Consider the following 18,738-nt stretch of genomic DNA (forward strand, 5'->3'; position numbering starts at 1 on the left):
AATCCCACCAAGCCTAGTAGCCTCTATCTCAGTAGACAGTTGACAGTTTGGAAAGCACATTACAATGCAACTCCAAATGGTCATTGACACATCACTAGTCAAGACCTGAAAGGTTAGCAAATGGTAATAGTAACTCCAAAACAGTGAAAAGCTGAAAGTAGTAGTGGATTCTAATATGGCACCAGTTTACTTAGTATGACTGCATAGGACCGTGAAATTCACGCTTGACTGCAAGCTAAACAAAATAATTACTTTACTAAGTCTATTCTGTCATACAGCAGCAAACGGCAGTCAAAAATACTTTTGGATTCCTTGAGAAGTGCTTTGAAAGTTGTAAGGTGGGATGAGCCTTAGCCTGAGTCTTACCTTTGATGTAATGGAGACACAGCCAACATATTTCATGAACAAATGCAACTTAGGTTTCTTTTCAATTAGTGAATATTTAAGGTGTACTTACCGGGGACGTAGAGATGATTCTTGTTGCTTGTTGCAATTGCTGCAAAGTTTTGATCAGCTGTGTCTCAGTGAGTGATAGAGGAGTCTTTGACTGACATTTTGTGTGCGTTCTCCTGAAGCATGTTGCTGAACAGTGACGGTGAAGACAGCAACAGTGGTGGCAGTAGACTGGAGAGATTGAAATTGGCTCCTGAACAATCTTTTCAACATCATGCAGCCCAGTATCTAATGACACTGATTTTGTGAGCAGTCCATCAAACTGAAATCGCATTGAAACTAAATTGGGGCTGTCCACTTGGCCATGTTGATTCCTCTCAGTCGTACGCTCCCCAGTGTTTTCATCAGTCTGCACGACAGCATCTCTTGATTTGATTCTGTTTTCTCTCAGCATGTTCTCATGCTGGAAAACATGTTTGTTTGGCTGAAATGAAAGTGGTTCTAAAGGATGAAATTCAATGCTGTTTCTTTGTTGCAATTTGTCTTGCGGAATTTGCAAGGTTACTAATTTGCTTGTACCAGCAAAATGTTCTGGACCAAGGTTAGAGTTCTCTCGATTTGTATTCAAGTTGCTCACAATTGTTGTACTATTCTCCTCAGAATTATCACCCTGACAGCCTCCAGCGTTGTTTTGAACCTGGATCTCATCACTCAGCCAAGTATTGGTATTAAGAGCTGGACAGTGGTTTGTGTTCTCAAGAGTAGTTGTACGTGAACAGTTGCTGCCACCACTTAAGTCACTCATGTCCTCAATGCTTTTTACAACACATGGAGATCCCATCCTTTGCTGATTAGGGAAAGTGGGAGAATGGCTGTTGAGGTTTTCCACTGTAAATGTCTTCTCTTCTTGTAAAGCACATGAAGTGATGCGCACTTCTGCACACTGTGTCCGATCACTGTCGACAGAACCAGGGACGCAAGTTGGATTGGGAAAGTAGCTTGTTGCTTGTTCAGCATTTGAGCACTGGGATGACCACTGCCTGTTTTCTTGGAATGTGTCTTGACTGCTCATGCTGTCCTCACTAACATCCCGCAGTGTACATTGAATCTGAAAATGGTCAACGAACATTAGGTACTATATAGACGATGAATGCCAAGGTCATATTTTCAAGGTGGGGTCAGGAACCTGGCTAGCAGCTAAATTTCAGGGCCCTTCCCCGCACTTGAACTATGTTGATCATTCAATCCTATTTTGAAATGTGTGTTACCTGATTATGTGAGGGACAAACTTGGTGCCCAGTTAGAAGCCTAGAGTGCCTCCAGAAATCCGGGGTTGCCCACTGCTGGTCTCATACCAACAGAAAGGCCAGGCAGCAACAATATTTAACCATTAACTGGCAGCAGGTGGAGTTCACATTCCCTCCCTGCTGCAACCACTCTGAAAATTTGGAAATCGGACTGAAGACCCTGGGAACCAGCAATTTTCAAATTATTCCAATACCTTCTTCCATCTCAACCGGCAACTGAAAATCCAGCTCCAAGTCTCTGTTTTAAACAGTTTTAACAATCTAAGTGCCCACAAATGTGGAAATTCCCCCTTGTGTGCAAATTTGCTGCTGCACATCCTTACATTCATTGGCTGTAAAGCACCCTTGGACAGCCTGAGCTAGTGAAATGTTCTGTAACGATCTTTGTTCTTTAACTGTGAGAGGAATGAGAAGGATTTGATCTGAGCTTCGAAGTGATCATAACAGGTACTTAGCTACCAAAAAACAGACAGGGCCTCAGTTGTTTTCTGATCCAAAAAAGAGTATCTGTTTTTATTCGGCAAAAAAGCAATTCACAACAAAAGTGTCAGGCATTATATAATCGGGGTCAAGTCATATTCAGGTCAGTAAACTGTAATCAGTGAGTGAAACAAGGTCACTGTTGGAGACAGTGTTGAAATATTTATAATCCATATCAATGATTTTGATGAAGGAACCAATGTATTGTAGCTAAACCTGTGAATAAACCAAGATAAGTGAAAAACTAAGTTGTGAGGATGACACAAAGAGTTTGTACAGGAAGAGACAGATGACAAAACACTATGGTACAGAGCATCATAGAGGTAAACAACATAGAAACAGGCCCATTGGCCCACCATATCTGTGCTGGCCAATAAAGACCAACTACACTAATCCCATTTATATACATTTGGTCCATAGCTTACAATGCCCTGGTATTTTAAATGCTCATTCCAGATGCATTTCAAATATTGCAAGAGTCCCTGCCTCTACCACCCTTTCTGATAGCCGTCCCTATTTCTACCGACTTCTCGGTGACTTTTTATTCTCTCAGATCTCGTCAAAATCAGATACTCCTCACCTTACACTTCTGCCCTCTGGTCTTAGACACATTTAATGAGGGGGGAAAGATTCTAACCATCTTCTCCATCTATGCCTGCCATAATGAGACGTCCTCAGCCTTCTCTGCTCCAGGCAATACAAACGCAGCCTATCCAGCCTCTCCTCATAACAGAGATTTTCCACCCCAGGCAATATCCTTGTAAATCTCCTCTGCACCCTCCTCAGCACAATCACATCCTTCTGATAGTGTGGTGACCAGAACAGCACACAGCATGCCATCTGTGGCCTCAACCATATTTTGTAAAGTTGTGGGAGATATAGCAGTTTGGATTGGAAATTGGCTTGCTGAAAGAAGACAGAGGGTGGTAGTTGATGGAAAATGTTCATCCTGGAAACCAGTTACTAGTGGTGTACCGCAAGGGTCGGTGTTGGGTCCACTGCTGTTTGTCATTTTTATAAATGACCTGGATGAGGGCGTAGGAGGATGGGTTAATAAATTTGTAGACAACACTAAGGTCGGTGGAGTTGTGGATAGTGACGAAGGATGCTGTAGGTTGCAAAGAGCCATAGATAAGCTGCAGAACTGGGCTGAGAGGTGGCAAATGGAGTTTAATGCGGACAAGTGTTAGGTGATGCACTTTGGCAGGAGTAACCGGAAGGCAAAGTACTGGGGTAATGGTAAGATTCTTAGTAGTGTAGATGAGCAGAGAGATCTCGGTGTCCATGTACACAGATCCTTGAAAGTTGCCATCCAGGTTGACAGGGCTGTTAAGAAGGCATAGAGTGTGTTAGCTTTTATTAATAGAGGGATCGAGTTCCAGAACCAAGAGGTTATGCTGCAGCTGTACAAAACTCTGGTGCGGCCGCACTTGGAGTATTGTGTACAGTTCTGGTCACCGCATTATAAGAAGGATGTGGAAGCTTTGGAAAGGGTACAGAGGAGATTTACTAGGATGTTGCCTGGTATGGAGGGAAGGTCTTATGAGGAAAGGCTGAGGGACTTGATGCTGTTTTCATTAGAGAGAAGAAGGTTGAGAGGTGACTTAATTGAAACATATAAAATAATCAGAGGGTTAGATAGGGTGGATAGGGAGACCCTTTTTTCTTGAATGGTGATGGCGAGCACGAGGGGGCATAGCTTTAAATTGTGGGGTGAAAGATATAGGACAGATGTCAAAGGTAGTTTCTTTACTCAGAGAGGAGTAAGGGAATGTAACACTTTGCCTGCAACGGTAGTAGATTCGCCAACTTTAGGTACATTTAAGTCGTCATTGGATAAGCATATGGATGTACATGGAATAGTGTAGGTTAGATGGGCTAGAGATCAGTATGGCAGGTCGGCACAACATCGAGGGCCGAAGGGCCTGTACTGTGCTGTAATTGTCTATGTTCTATTTAACAAGATTCCGTAGATCCTATATTTTATGCCCTGGTTTATGAAGGCAAGCATTCTGTATGCCCTCTACCTTTGCTGACGCCTTCAGGGATCTATTGGCTTGTACACCAATGTCCCTATGTTCCTCATTCTGTCCAACCTTGCCTTATAAAAAATAACCAATCCAATCCAGGTATTAGTCTAGTCAACCTTCACTGAACTACATCTTTCATTTACGGCCCTCCCGTAAATCAGGAGATCAGTACTGGTAACACAATATTTCAAATGTGTTCTTACCTATGGCATGTACGGCTGAAGCAGAACCTCCCTAATTTTGTATTCACTTCTCCTTGTTAGTTACTGAATACAACTACAAAGTGTTATTGCCAGTTAATTACAATGTCTAATAATTCAAGTGTTCACCAATTTATAAATATTTTAGTGGCACTTACTACAAGTTGGAGAAATAATTGCATTATGAACAGAAAACTTCTTAAATGAAGGGATCAGCTTTATTAATTTGACCTAAACTTTCTGTTCCCCTTTCAATCCTTTGTTAGCTCCAGATATACCTATTCCACAATACTGTTAGGTGCTGTTTTACTCTCTGGAAACTTCAAGTCACCCAAAACTTGCACAAGTCTTAGATCCTTGTCTTTTTGACCAATGTTGGCTCCTAATAAAGCAATTTGATCTTTAATAATCCTATCCTTGTTTTCATATCTGTACATGGCTTTGCTCTTTCCATCTCCTCCTGTCACAGAAATCTCTGCCAGCCTTGAAATCTTGCCTCAGGCTTGTTCAGAACTTAATCGCTCCACACTCTCTGTTGCCTGGGCCTCAAGCTCTAGAACTTCTTCCTTTTAAATTCTGCCTCTCTAACTTTTCTTCCCTTTGGGAATTCCTTAAACCCTAGCTTTGGCTTGAACCAACCAGCTGACTGAATGTCTCCTGAACTGTTTCAATGTCCTGAATTGTTTTTGTGAGGCTTTTGCGAGGCACCTTGCAAAGTCTTACTGTCTTAAAGGTGCTATACAAATAAAAATTGTATTGTTTGTCATTTTCAAACTCTACGTGGCATGGCAATAGGATGTCAAAATCAGGTAATGACTTCAGGTGTATTCGATTTAAAAGGAGCATGAAATTGTAATTCCACCTCCACTGTAAAATATTTGATTTTGCAGTCTTCAGGGCAGTAAAGCTTTTAAGATACAGATACACTGGAGCGCCCTCACAGGCAAGAATGATGTAACGACTGCATAGCAAATTTACACAGGCAGTTTTCAATATAAATATTGAAACATCAGAGATTATATTTGAGAAAAATGTTGACTCAAAAAAAATCACAGTTCCTAATGTAAGATTTTTTTTAGAAAATGTCTTAATGTTTTTTAAAACTTGATTGAACTACACGTTTCTATACAAATTGTTTTCTAAAGTAGCCGAGATTTTATCTATTGTAACCTGCTTACTGAGAGTGTTTGAGATTTGGAAAGCAATGAGTAAAGTTGAAAATGAGAAAGAAGGACTGTTGAAAGCTACAAAATAAGTTGTATATGATTTTATTAGGAGGGACCATAGGCTCCAGTCACCTCATAGAACATAGAACATAGGACATAGAACATAGAACATAGAACAGTACAGCACAGAACAGGCCCTTCAGCCCACCATGTTGTGCCGACCATTGATCCTCATGTATGCACCCTCAAATTTCTGTGACCATATGCATGTCCAGCAGTCTCTTAAATGACCCCAATGACCTTGCTTCCACAACTGCTGCTGGCAATGCATTCCATGCTCTCACAACTCTCTGTGTAAAGATCAATGAATTAACTTCGCAGAAAACAAAGTCCCTGAGTTATGAAATTAACAGCTTGAAAACCCATCTGTGACAGGGTCAAATTCTGAGAATAATGAAGAGAGTAAAGCAGAAAAGAAGGATGTATGCTAGATAAGACAATGTACTCACTTCTTACCAATGATTAAGCTATAAAAATAGGGAGATTTGAATAAAACACCCAGCGGGATTTGATGAATAAAAAAGAATCTTGTACCTGTAATGGGACGAACGGCTCCTCCAGAAACCCACTGCTGTCTGACTGACAACTATTTTCTCTTTTCACATCTGTTACAAAAAGAGGAATGTTTAGCATGGTATGATAATTATCCAACGTTACCGCAGAAAAAAAAATGGCAGTTGTCTATCATCTTTCATCTCAGAATGTTCCAAAGTGCTTCACAGATAACGCATTTTTAAAAAATTTCCAGTAATTTGTAATGTGGGGAGAAAGGGGAGGCAATGTTTATAGTGAGGGATTACAGGTGAGGTGTTACAAGCTGTATAAGCATGGTGTTTTTTGAAGGATAAATATTGGACAGCAGAGTAAGAGCACTCTATTGATCTTTAATTTTGCCTCAAAAATTTTTATACTCATTTGAGAAGTTTGTTAAGGAACTCAATCTCACAATTCAACTTAAATATGGGACCACGAACAAAAGAAAACAATAATCCCTCAGTCAACTTAAGTTATGAGCTACAAAATAAAATTTCCACCTTTTAATGTAGAGGTGCTACTGTTGGGCCAAGTGTGACACAGAGAATATGGCGCTGACAACAACTGGAACATATTTAAATTAAATATTTGCCCCTCTTCTGTAGATGAACAGGCATGTAATTGATAAAATGACCCAAATGATTAAGCAGTGGCTCCCTCCTCAAAATGTGCATACTACACGGAGTACTGTACAATTCTTGTCACTATATTATAAATAGAACACAAAGACACGGAATGGGTGTAGAGATTACCAAGGATGACACGAGAAATGCACGCAAGCACAAATCAGGAATCAGGCTAGGGAAAAGACATGTATGAGCAGTGAGGTCTTTACAAGTATGAAGGTATTGGCTGAGTAGATGCAGGGAGAATGTGGGAACAGCATAACTAGACCTCACTGAGATAGAATAGTTACCAGGTAAATTGACAGGGAATTCAGAAGAAACTTCTTTCCCCAAAGAGCGGTAAGAATGTGGGACGTGCAGGGTGTAGTTAACGTGTATTTAAGGAGACGTTGGACAAGCATGTGAAAGAGAATGGATGACTAAGTGGTAGATTTCAATTTGAAAAGATGGGCGGGGAGAACAGAACCCTGTATGGTCTCATTGCACCTAATGACTGGTTTCTGTCACATATCTCCAATGTAATTCTACATAAATAGCCCATTAATGCAGTCCAATACATTAAGGTTTGTTGAATTAAAAAAAGACCTTCACTATCAAAGGTAAAGGCATTTTCTTTGTATGGGTACTAAGTAAATGTAGAATAATCCTGCACAACTTGCAGGGTTAGTGCTGAGAAGAGCAGGCAGGCAGTAGGATAGGGATTGCACAGCATTTATACTCCTCTGTTAGAGTGATGAGCAAACACACATCAGACAGCTGTTGACACCAGGAGATTTCAATATCTGAGCACGTACAACATCTGCTGAAACACACAGTGTAAAAGTCAGATACAAATTCTAAATGTCAAATGTAATTGTGGAATGAAATTTTAATTTCAACCACAGATTGCAAGCACTAAACATTAGTCTCACAGATGCTGCAGTTATCTGTTTCAGGTAAATTCATTATGAATCTAGATGTGGATAGTTTACTTTCTTAAGTGATTCTGTCTGAATCTTAGTTTGCTATTTTTTTGTCCATGTATGCATTTGAAAAATTCTGGCCTCCTTAGACAATTACACAACATCCACATTCACATCATCTTTTTGATTTCTTCATGAAGGCCTATTAGTTAAAACAATGAAGCTGGCAAAGCTCCCTGGGTCCATGACTCACATGTTCATTGCTATCATACTGAGGACCACCATTACCCTAAATGCTGGTGTTATGCATACAGCTCGAATTTCTACTTGCCTGGAAAGGTGCAGCTCCAGAAGCTGGGAGACCGAATGGCCAAGTGGTATCATTGTTAGACTACGAATCCATAAACTCAGCTAATGTTCTAGGAACCCAGGTTTGCATCTCACAATGGCAGATGCTGAAATTTGAATTCAAGGAAAAGAATCTGGAATTAGGAATCTACTGACGATCATCGATTGTCAGAAAAACCCAATTTGGCTCACTCTAATGTCCTCACATGGTCTGGCCCACATGTGGCTTCAGTCCCACAGAAATATGGTTGACTCTCAACTAAACTCTGAAATGGTCCGGCTAGCTATTCAGTTCAAGGGGAGTTAGGGATGGGCAACAAATGCTAGCCAGATAGCAATGTTCATGTCCCATGAGTGAATTTAAAAAATCACCCAATCGGTTCACAAATGCCCTTTAGGGAAAGAAACTGCTATCGCTACCTGGCCTGGCCAATATGCCAAACCCACAGTAAACTGGTTGACTCTTTACTGCCCTCTGATATTGCCTCGTAAGGTGGTGATACCATGGTGTTCTGTCGGTAGCGAGTTGCCCTAGGAGTCCTCAATGTAGTCCTCAACCTTGTGATGTCTCATGGCATCAGGTCTAACATAGGCGTGGAAACATCCTGGTGATAACTACATGCCAACACCATCAGCCCACCATCAACATCACGGCCTTCAACATCACTGGATTAAACTCCTGCAAATCTCTCCTTAACAGCTTTATGGGTCTACTTACAGCAAGTAGGCTGCAGCAATTCAAGGAGGCAGTTAACCACCACCTTCCGAAGGGCAACTAGGAATTGGCAATAAATGTTGGACAACCATTGATGCTTGACCACATCTCATGAATGAATAAAAAAACGCCAAAATAAGGGAGTTGGAGTTTGTCCAAGTACCAGTTCATGAATGGAATATATAACATTGACTGCAACTCCAGGGTTGAAGAATTAATTGTAGAATTTGTATAAATTGGCTTCCATATTGCCTTCAAAATAATAGCACCATGCAGAGAAATTTAAAAATCCTGCTGATTGGCGCCCCATCCACTACCTTAATCTAATGCAGAGTGTCAGCATTGAGGAGAATCGATGAGCTGCTCTGCAGTAATTCATCAATCCTCCCTTGACAACACCTTCCTAGTTCATGATCCCTAACACAGGACGACAAAGACTGCATGGGAGCATCACCAACTAAGATCCCTTCCAACACACACCACCAAAATTTGGGAATATATTGCCATTTTGCTTTTGGAATTCCCTTCCTTAACATTGTGTGTGTCCCTTCTTCACATGGGCTAAGGAGGCAGCTCTCCAGTACCTTCTCAAGGGTAAGTAGAATAAATTTTGTTTTTGTTTCTGATTTACAGCATCCGCAATTCTTTCGGTTTTAAATTGTAAGTGGGCTTGTATAAGTAACGAATATGATTCTATATCCTCAAAAATCATAGCTAACTAGATCAAAAAATTTGTCAATAGGAACCCAATCAAAATTTTTACAATTTTATCAGACTGAATCAAACTATCTGAATTTCTCTCTAGTTTAACACTTAACACGTACACATGATATGACCTTGCATTTTACACCTGGTTATTGCAGTGTAAGCAAACAAGAAGTCGACATGCAAATAGTGCATTGTCTAAGAAGTAGCATGTCAGTCACTAACTTTGCAATGGAAATGAGCTTTACTGAGAAACACAATGGAAAGGAAATGATAATAAACAGGTGTAAGGGACACGGGCAAATAAACACAGAGGCAGTGCTCAGCAATCACATGTTTCCTTGATGGAACAATGAATACTGTACAGATCCAATGGGTTAACTTTAGATGTTATGGACACTATTACAGTCAGAAATGAACAGGTCAAATGAATTTGAATAGCAGATTAGGACTACCTTTTGCATGTAACATCACCTGTTTTGCTATTTCATCACTCCTGCTCTCTGGCTAATCACAGACGCCCATTCCCTTCCTTTTCTGCCCAGCTGACTCAAACTTTGTGCTTGCTTAAAATCAATTCATCTCTAACATCTTAGTTTTTTACGCAGAGGGTGGTGGGTGCCTGGAACTCGCTGCTGGGGGAGGGAGTGGAAGCACATACTATAGTGACTTTTAAAGGGCGTTTTGACAAATACATAATGGGTTGGGGATAAAGGGATACAGTCCCTGGAAGGGGAGGGGGTTTTAATCATGACGGGCAGCATGTTGGTGCAGGCTTGGAGGGTCGAAGGGCCTGTTCCTGTACTATAATTTTCTTTGTTCTTTGTTCTACTTTCCAATTTTGATTAAGGCTTAAAGCAATATCAAATCTTGGGCCAAGGTTTTGATGCCTGGTGGGGTCAGAAGTAAGAAGGCTCCTAAATTGATGCGTTGCTGAGTTTCTGCTATGCTTCCAAGCTGGGGGCGTTTTCTTTTCAGAAAGAGAGTGCCCGGGAGAGGGCGATGGCTACCTACCAACAAGACTCAGGCAGCCTATTAGGCCAATGAGATGGCTGATGAACATAACTCAACAGAAGCTGACTGGTCAGGAGATGGAGGCCTGATTGAGATGGGCTATCATTGACACTGGCTCACAACTCAGTAGCTGCTGAGCCCAGGAATCTGTATAGAGATTGTCTGTCAACATCGTTAAATCATCCTAATGCAGAACGTTCATCGAGCCCGGTCTGAAACCACTCAACGCATCAATCTGCTGGATCCATGCACAACTGGTTTGATTCTTAAACCAGTGACCCTATCCTCCTGCTTTGTAATTTATCAGCGGGTGCATGAACAAACACTTCAGTGCCTTCATCAGTGAGAGTTGAGAAATTTTTATGATTTTTTATTCCACTTGGGTGTTAAAGTGCAATAAAGACCACTCTCCTTTCAAAAAAAACACTTTGCAAGAAAACCTGCACATGTGTGTCTTTTACAGCCACAAAACTGACAGGCTGTGGGTTTTAAAACAATCTCTGTCTTTATTCTCACCCACCAGTCTGTAAGATTGTGATTATTTATTCCCATTTTGTAAACAGTGGGGGTATATCTCCCTTGGCTTGTGGGCTTTGACTTTGCAAGGACTGCAACACTCTGCAGTAATGTTAAAAATCTAAAGTAGGGTTTATTTCACGCTGGCAATCAGTGCGGGTGTGGGTGAAGTAATGTTTTGCAACACAGGCCATCACACAAACATGCAAAGAGAGATAGAAGCAGAAAAAAAATGATCCAATTAGGGATAACAAAGTGTGGAGCTGGATGAACACAGCAGGCCAAGCAGCATCTTAGGAGCACAAAAGCGGACGTTTCGGGCCTAGATGCTCTCCCTATTTATTTCAGAATCCTCTCCCCATCCCCCTTTTCTGATGAAGGGTCTAGGCCTGAAACGTCAGCTTTTGTGCTCCTAAGATGCTGCTGGGCCTGCTGTGTTCATCCAGCTCCACACTTTGTTATCTTGGATTCTCCAGCATCTGCAGTTCCCATTATCTCTGATACAGTTATCCAATTGGGACTAACTTAACAATAAAAGCAAACAACCATGGGCTAGCAACTTAACAGCATCTTTGCTGTGAGCATTAACAGTCTAGAATTTCTTTGATAGTGGTTGGTTTTCGAGCCAAAGGTTTCTGCACCAAACGGACCTCAAACCTTTGGAAATGCAAGACCATGTCTCATTCCAGAGATCATGTGCTTAAACAAAATAATGAAAGTGCTGAAAAGCAGCAGCTGTTCAGACTGGATCGATTAAAAAAAAGCAGCGAAGTTTCTTTTACCTTGGTTTTTTTGAAAAAATGTTTTGAGTATAAACTGCGCTGACATCAGAAAATCAAGGCTATTGTCTTGATGTTTATTGCACTCAACCAACTGGAAGTGCTTTAAACACTGTTTATATTTAATTCAGTTTTTTGACATAAGGAAGCCATGAACGTCAACACAGGTCCTCCTCTGTAAGGCTGTGCTTCGATTCCACTGCAGTGGAACTTAGACCATCTACTCACATCACACTGAAAGCTTCCAGTCAACTCGTGCCTACATCAAGTCCTTGGGAGTAAATGGGAGGGATGCTGCACTTTTATAGGCATCCTCCATGAAACTGCATTTATCAGCTTCAAAAGCCTGACCCTGAAGAACCAATACCAGTGGATGGACCAACACCATTGGATGAACCCAAGATAACCAAATGTGAAGCTGGATGAACACAGCAGGCCAAGCAGCATCTCGGGAGCACAAAAGCTGACATTTCGGGCCTAGACCCTTCATCAGAGAAGCTTCACACTTGGTTATCTTGGATTCTCCAGCATCTGCAGTTCCCATTATCTCTGACCATTGGATGAACCACTGTGAATGGATACTAGAAAACCATCTCCCTTGGAGGATCTGTTCTCCCAGCACTCTATTGGCCAATGCTCAAAGGGCCACCAAAGGAAAAGGTTTATAGATACACACAAGGTTGTCCTAAAGCGAGGAGACATTGAAACCACAGATGGGGAGGAGAAAGGTGCTGGCTGTTTGGCATGGCACCGCCTGATCCTTCAAGGTGCAACTCATTTCAAAGCTCAGCAACTTGACTGTGAGGTGGAACAGAGGTGACAAAGGAAGGAGAAGAAACTCAACCTGGGCAGGAAACCTAACCAGATAAATAGAAAGCGGGACATAACACCAGCACTTCATCGGAGGCTCACTGATGATGTTACCTAGAATGGTGACGAAACGTCCGAAAACTAACCTTCCAACTCAGCGAGCAAACTCACATCCAGAACCTCAACCTGAGCTACAGATCTTCTCAAAACTCGCTAGTGAATTCTCAATCACAACAGGTACCCACTGCAAATCCATCTGAGGACTCATCTAGCCAGACAGGCATCATCTGTTATTCTGAAGGGCTGCTGTCCCTGCCATTTTATTTCAGATAGAAATGTTCAGTTTTAAATTCAGGTTTTCTCTCTTCTTTTACTTCCTGGTTTAGTGCTTTGCACAATTTAAGTAATTAAACACCCTTTTGTTTTTAATTAGAGGGATCAACACAGGTGAACTTTCCAGAAATATCCAACTAAATAGCAACTATCCTGCTAAGACCTGGTGGAGATGGTTAGAAAGAAGTTTTAGAGAAAGAGGTTGAAGTTAGATATTTGATCCTTATCATTTTCCAGCCCTTCTAACTCAGGTGAAACAGAAAATTATAATCATAAATAAACCTTAAGAGCAAGGTATCTATAAAACAGAGAGGTGCCTCATTTTCCCAGCTGGAAGACAGTAGCTGTAGGAAAAAAAATCACTGCTTGGGAACGAAAATACAATATAAGAGGCCTTCAAATAAAAATATTTAAAAATCTGTGATTAAAATATACAAGTTAATGAATTGTTTGGCAAACTTACAATAATTTGCATCTCAATTGACACGGAGATTTGTAGATACTGTAACTGACGTCTACACTTACTTAGATATACTTTGTTGGCAGCCATTTTTGGGGAACTATCTTCTTCAAAGCTCTGGACCTTAGACAGAAAAGAAACACTTTTAAAATTCAGGCCTGATTTTCTCTCGAGTTCTTGACTCCTAAATTTTTAAAGCATCGACACATTTTCTAAGACAGCTCATAAATACTTAAACATAGGAACAAACAGTACAGATAAACTGTGGCATTTTGTTCACAGTGCACTGCTGAGGACATCTTACATTGTCAATGATGCATCATTCATGTGAGACATTAGACCAAGGCTCTGTCTGCCGAACCAGCTGGATGCAAAATATTGTACTGCACAACTCAAAAGAGGTCTTCCACCTCCTATTCTAACTGATTACATTTCTAAAACAAACATCCAAATGCAGATAGACTGTTAATTAGTTGATTTATGGTTTGTGCAGTCATGCTCTGCAAAGAGTGCCTGTTGGACTTATCTCCCTAACAAATGCCTGCACGTGAAATTTCAACTGACTGGTTGTAAACCATGATGGGGTTGATGTACTTCAAAATGAAAATATGAGGGCTTGAGTTTTCATCCACTATCTTTTTTCCAATTATTTCAACCTGTCAGGTCGTTGTATGGGCTCAAGGATGTCTTGCTCACACTCTGGTTGGATGGGTAAGTAAATGGCTGGTCAGTCAATGCACAGACAATGCAGACTCTGTCGTGTGTGAAGAAGGTGATGTTTGAAGTGGTGGTTGGATATGTCATTTGGGGCTGCGTGCAACTCCCTCCGAAGCCTTCACCGCTGATTGTGGAAGACACTTTCTCAAATGTGAGCAACCATTTCCCAAAACAGCCTTCTCTACTTGATTAGTCACAAGTTGAGTATATGATGTGGAAGAAGGAGGCACAGAAAATGCTGGAGAAACTCAATAGGTCTGGCAGCAACTGTGCAAAGGGGAACCGAGTTAATATTTGAGCCTGAAAGGACATTTTGCGGTTCTGAACTATTGGGCTATCACGTTTTTTTCTACATATTTAGCCAGACCAGCTGAGTTTCTCCAGCAATTTTTGTTTTTTTTAGATCTCCAGCATATGTAATACTTTGTTTCTATGTGAGTTGAAAAGATATATTGTGACCTTTGTTTGGATGCTTGGTGGACTTCCCTGAAACATTATGCTAGTCAGTAGCTAAATCACTCCTGTTATAACAAATCTGAACTATTTATCTTGTTTTTTATATATTTTTTTAAAAATTCACCTGTTTTTCTAATCAACCTGTTCAGAGATGCTATTGCACACCTCTGGAGCAGGTGACACCATCATGATGGCAGTGAATAGAGCTCCTGAACCAGGGCTCGTCCGCTCTAACTGCTTTTCTTTCCTTGCTTTTCCTTGTTTTTCCCTATTCTTGATTTTTTTTTCTCTTTTCCTTCACTTCCCTCTTGTCCTGAGCTCGGATCCCAGCGCGGACTTCGAGGCAGCTTCGAGTGAGCCAAAGTGAGCTCAAGTGAGCACTTACTTGCTTTTCTGAGGTGAGCGTGGGGCCTGCTATTGGAATCATTGGCTGCTGCATTGGCAGAGGTGACATCAACGAGGTAGGCCCAGTGGCAAAAGATGGCACCTGGGGATTGGCCATTTTGTCGTCATATGGGTCCAGTACTGGTGGTGGTGGAAGGGCGCCATGGCAACATCGAGGAGGTGAGAGATGCGACTCTGGCGCTGGTGGGTCCAGTGGCAGGCAGTGATGAGGTGGTGGTAGAGGAGTATCAGCCTGATGGCCAAAGACGGAGCCTGGATCCAGCGCTGGTGACGAGATTGAAGGTCATCACAGTGACATCGACGAGGTGAGCCAGTTGCAAGAGATGTGTCTCTGATGTTGGTGGTCTGGCTCAGGCAGCATAGAGGCAGCGGTGGGAGGAAAATCAGTCCAGCGTGAAAGGTGATGCCTGAAGAATGGCAACTTCAACGTTGGTTGGGTCGGTGTAGATGGCAGTGAGGCGATGGAGGAGGGATGGCAGCGAGGCGATGGAGGAGGGATGGCAGAGCAAGCGTTGTCGATGATGAGCTGGCTTAAGGCTGGTGGTCTCTCTTTCAGCTGTATCTTTCTATTCTTTTTCTTGTTCTTAAACCATTTAAAATGGCACTGGATCACGGCAATAGTAGAAAAGCATTTCACTGTATTTTACTGTTTATCTCACTGTAAAATACATATGACAATGAAACCACTCATATTCAGGTGGGACATGAATCCAGGCCTCCTGGTTCAGGGGTAGGGGCGCTAGGTTGTGGGCATTTCAGGTTGGGCCAATATTTATTGCCCATTCTCTAAAGCCCTTGAACTGAGTTACCTGTGAAGTTTCAGAGGCTGTTTACGAGTCAATTACATAACTAAGGCTTGGAGTCACACATTGCCAAACTGGGTAAGAGAGATTCCCTTCTGTAAAGGTTAACAGTGAACCAGATGGACGTTTACAACAATAAACATGGTTACATGATGACCACTAGGACTAACTTTGAACTACAGGTTTTCATTGAATTCAAATTTCATCATTTCCCACAGCCTCTTCTTAAATATCACATCAAACTTAATCTGGCTTTACTGAGGAAAAAGTAGGATTGTCCATACAAACGGTTACCATTTAGGACAGAAGTATCAAAATGTAGAATTTTACAAAGAAAGAAAGATTTTCACTTACACATTTTATATTTTATATCTTATGAAGTATTTCTACGTTTATTCACTGTCAAACTGTCAGAAACTATGCAGGCAATACAGAAACATACAAAACACAATCCAGAAACAGAAAATTTTCCTACTGGCCCTCTGCTCCACTTTATCTAATTCACTCTGGCCAGATACCCATTATTCCAGCTTTTCATAAACTTAAAAAAAAACACCCAAGCTATGTGATTCTATTCTATTGGAGAGTGGGAGTTTGACATTTTCAACATGCTCTGAGAACAAGTGTCTGAATTGGATCTGTTTTGTGTCTAACTTTTAATTTTGCCCTCTAGGCTTGGAGCCATCCACAAATAGGATCATTTTTTTTCTGTGATAACAAAATGTGGAGCTGGAGGAACACAGCAGGCCAGGCAGCATCAGAGGAGCAGGAAAGTTGACGTTTCAGGTTGGGACTCTCTGATGCTCCACACTTTGAACACAGCAGGCCAGACGGCATCAGAGGGTCTCAACCTGAAACGTCAACTTTCCTGCTCCTCTGATGCTGCCTGGCCTGCTGTTTTCCTCCAGCTCCACACCTTGTTATTCCTGACTCCGGCATCTGTTGTTCTTGCTATCTCATTTTTTCTCCGACTAGCTTCCCACAATTTTAAAGAACTATCAAGGCCATCCACAGTTAAACAAGATCATGGCTGATCTGATAGATCCTAACACCACTTTCCTGCCTTTTCCTGTCACTCTTTGTTCCCTTACTGATTAAAAATTTGTCTATCTTAGCTTTGAATCTATTTCTTTACACTTTCTCTAGTGCTTTTACATCAAGATTAATATGGAGATCAGCATTGTGCATGATTCTGCATAAGCTTAACAAAAACTCTCATGTTTTTGAATTCTTCTTGTCTAGAAATGAACCTGTCCCGCATTTTCATGACTTTGCGAGGCTCGATAACTTGTGCATCATTACCTCTAGATCCCTTGGAACTTCTACCCCATTTAGACTCAAATTATAATAAAGTTGATACAATAGTAGCTGATTATCATTATTTATGTGTTTTACTTAGTTCATAATTATACTAACTAATCTCTCCCTTGAATGGAATTTTACGAAAAAATATGTTCACTTATACAATTAATGTTTTACAAACTATGAAGTTTTTCAAAGTGTAGTCACTGTCAATTATTGAAACACCACAGTCAAAAAAGTTTCTATTTCCGACTTAATGTCATAAAGTCCTTTATTGTCCTGGCATTATGTCATCTGTATTTAGCATACAGACCCCATCACTCCCATCTTTTTATTTACTATCCTTTCTGGATAGTTTATAACTAAGGTTAACTGTCAGTCTTGTTCTTTATGCAGTCATGTTTTTGACCTGGGCACTTTACATTCAGCATGCATTCTAACTGGGAGGCTGAGCCAAGCCAATACAGTGTGGAGCTGGAGGAACGCAGGAGGCCAGGCGGCATCAGAAGAACAGGAAAGTCAATGTTTCGGATTTGATGAAGGGTGTAAACCTGAAACGTGAACTTTCCTGCTCCTCTGATGCTGCCTGACCTGCTGTGTTCCTCCAGCTCCACACTGTAATGACTCTGGCTCCAGCATCAGCAATTCCTTATCTCTGATTAACTAGGAGTCCGCTGCTCCTATATTAAGCTTTCAGCTCCTGTTCCCCCTCTACACCTGGTTTGGCCATTGAAAAAGTGAATGAAAATGTTGGATTTTGAGGGGTGAGAAAGTGTGCTGTTTTGAATTAGATATGAAATATTTAGTATACTATTCAATATCCAACATTTCCTTCCCCTGGAGCTGGGAGCTAAGATTTCTGAGACTGTCATCAAGAGTAAATCAATGAGCACTGAAAATAGATACAGGGATCACAGCATGAAATTAACCCCCAACCTTTCACTGTGGAGCAGGTAGCAAGGTAATTTGTGCTATCTTCTGCTTCATATTATCACTGCGTGCAACCCGCTCCAAACATACTAATCATTGCTGCATGCATTAGCTAAGGGCCTGGGTGGAAAATTAACAGGACGCAGACAGCTTGCTGCCCTGGAAGAAAAGCATCAACCAGTGGGGTCATATGGGAGAAGCTCACTACGCAGGTCTTCATGGCTGAATAAGCTGATAGATCAACAGCTCTAACAGTCTGAGTAGCACCAGAGCACTAATGCAGGCACTTCTGAGACTGTATGCGATCCCAAGCATCCCAGATCCACACTAAGTCCAAGGACTTCGGGTTGGGATTTTTGTTTAGAAGCAAAAGGGTGAAGGGTTGGATGGTGTTTGTTAGAAAGTGTGGGTATGAGAAGTGGTAGGTGCCATCTTTTCAAGATCCCATAGGGAAGGGGCACTCTCAAATGATTAATCTTCTGTTTCTTCCTGTCATTGTACACAATTTATATCAAAAAATTGTCAATCTCACTCTCGTCCCACTGCTCATGCCAACCAAATTATTGAATGAGCAGCAAAGGATTTAATTATTTATTTACAAATGTAGACAAGATTTTAATTTTGGTACTTGCCGACTCTCTGCCTAATGAGGCCAGCCACTCAGGCTATACCACATTTCCCCACAGCCTAAAACAGATCTGCTGGAGTTTGGTAACGCCCAGCCTCTGATGTCAGCAGTCAATGACA

General features: G+C 41.4%; 1 protein-coding gene across 4 annotated transcripts in view; it reads right to left on the reverse strand.

Moving 5' to 3' along the window:
- Positions 1-18,738, reverse strand: part of itprid1 (ITPR interacting domain containing 1) — a 147,488-nt gene that overhangs the window by 52,887 nt on the left and 75,863 nt on the right. For all 4 annotated transcript variants that reach the window (XM_048529826.2, XM_048529827.2, XM_048529824.2 and 1 more), the window contains 3 exons: positions 13,444-13,501; positions 6,171-6,241; positions 458-1,501 (listed from right to left, as the gene is read on the reverse strand). In XM_048529826.2, coding sequence (XP_048385783.1) covers positions 458-1,501; positions 6,171-6,241; positions 13,444-13,501 — 1,173 coding nt within the window. The remainder of the gene's footprint in view (positions 1-457; positions 1,502-6,170; positions 6,242-13,443; positions 13,502-18,738) is intronic.

This window comes from Stegostoma tigrinum, chromosome 5 (assembly GCF_030684315.1).
Source record: "Stegostoma tigrinum isolate sSteTig4 chromosome 5, sSteTig4.hap1, whole genome shotgun sequence".
Lineage (NCBI taxonomy): Eukaryota > Metazoa > Chordata > Chondrichthyes > Orectolobiformes > Stegostomatidae > Stegostoma > Stegostoma tigrinum.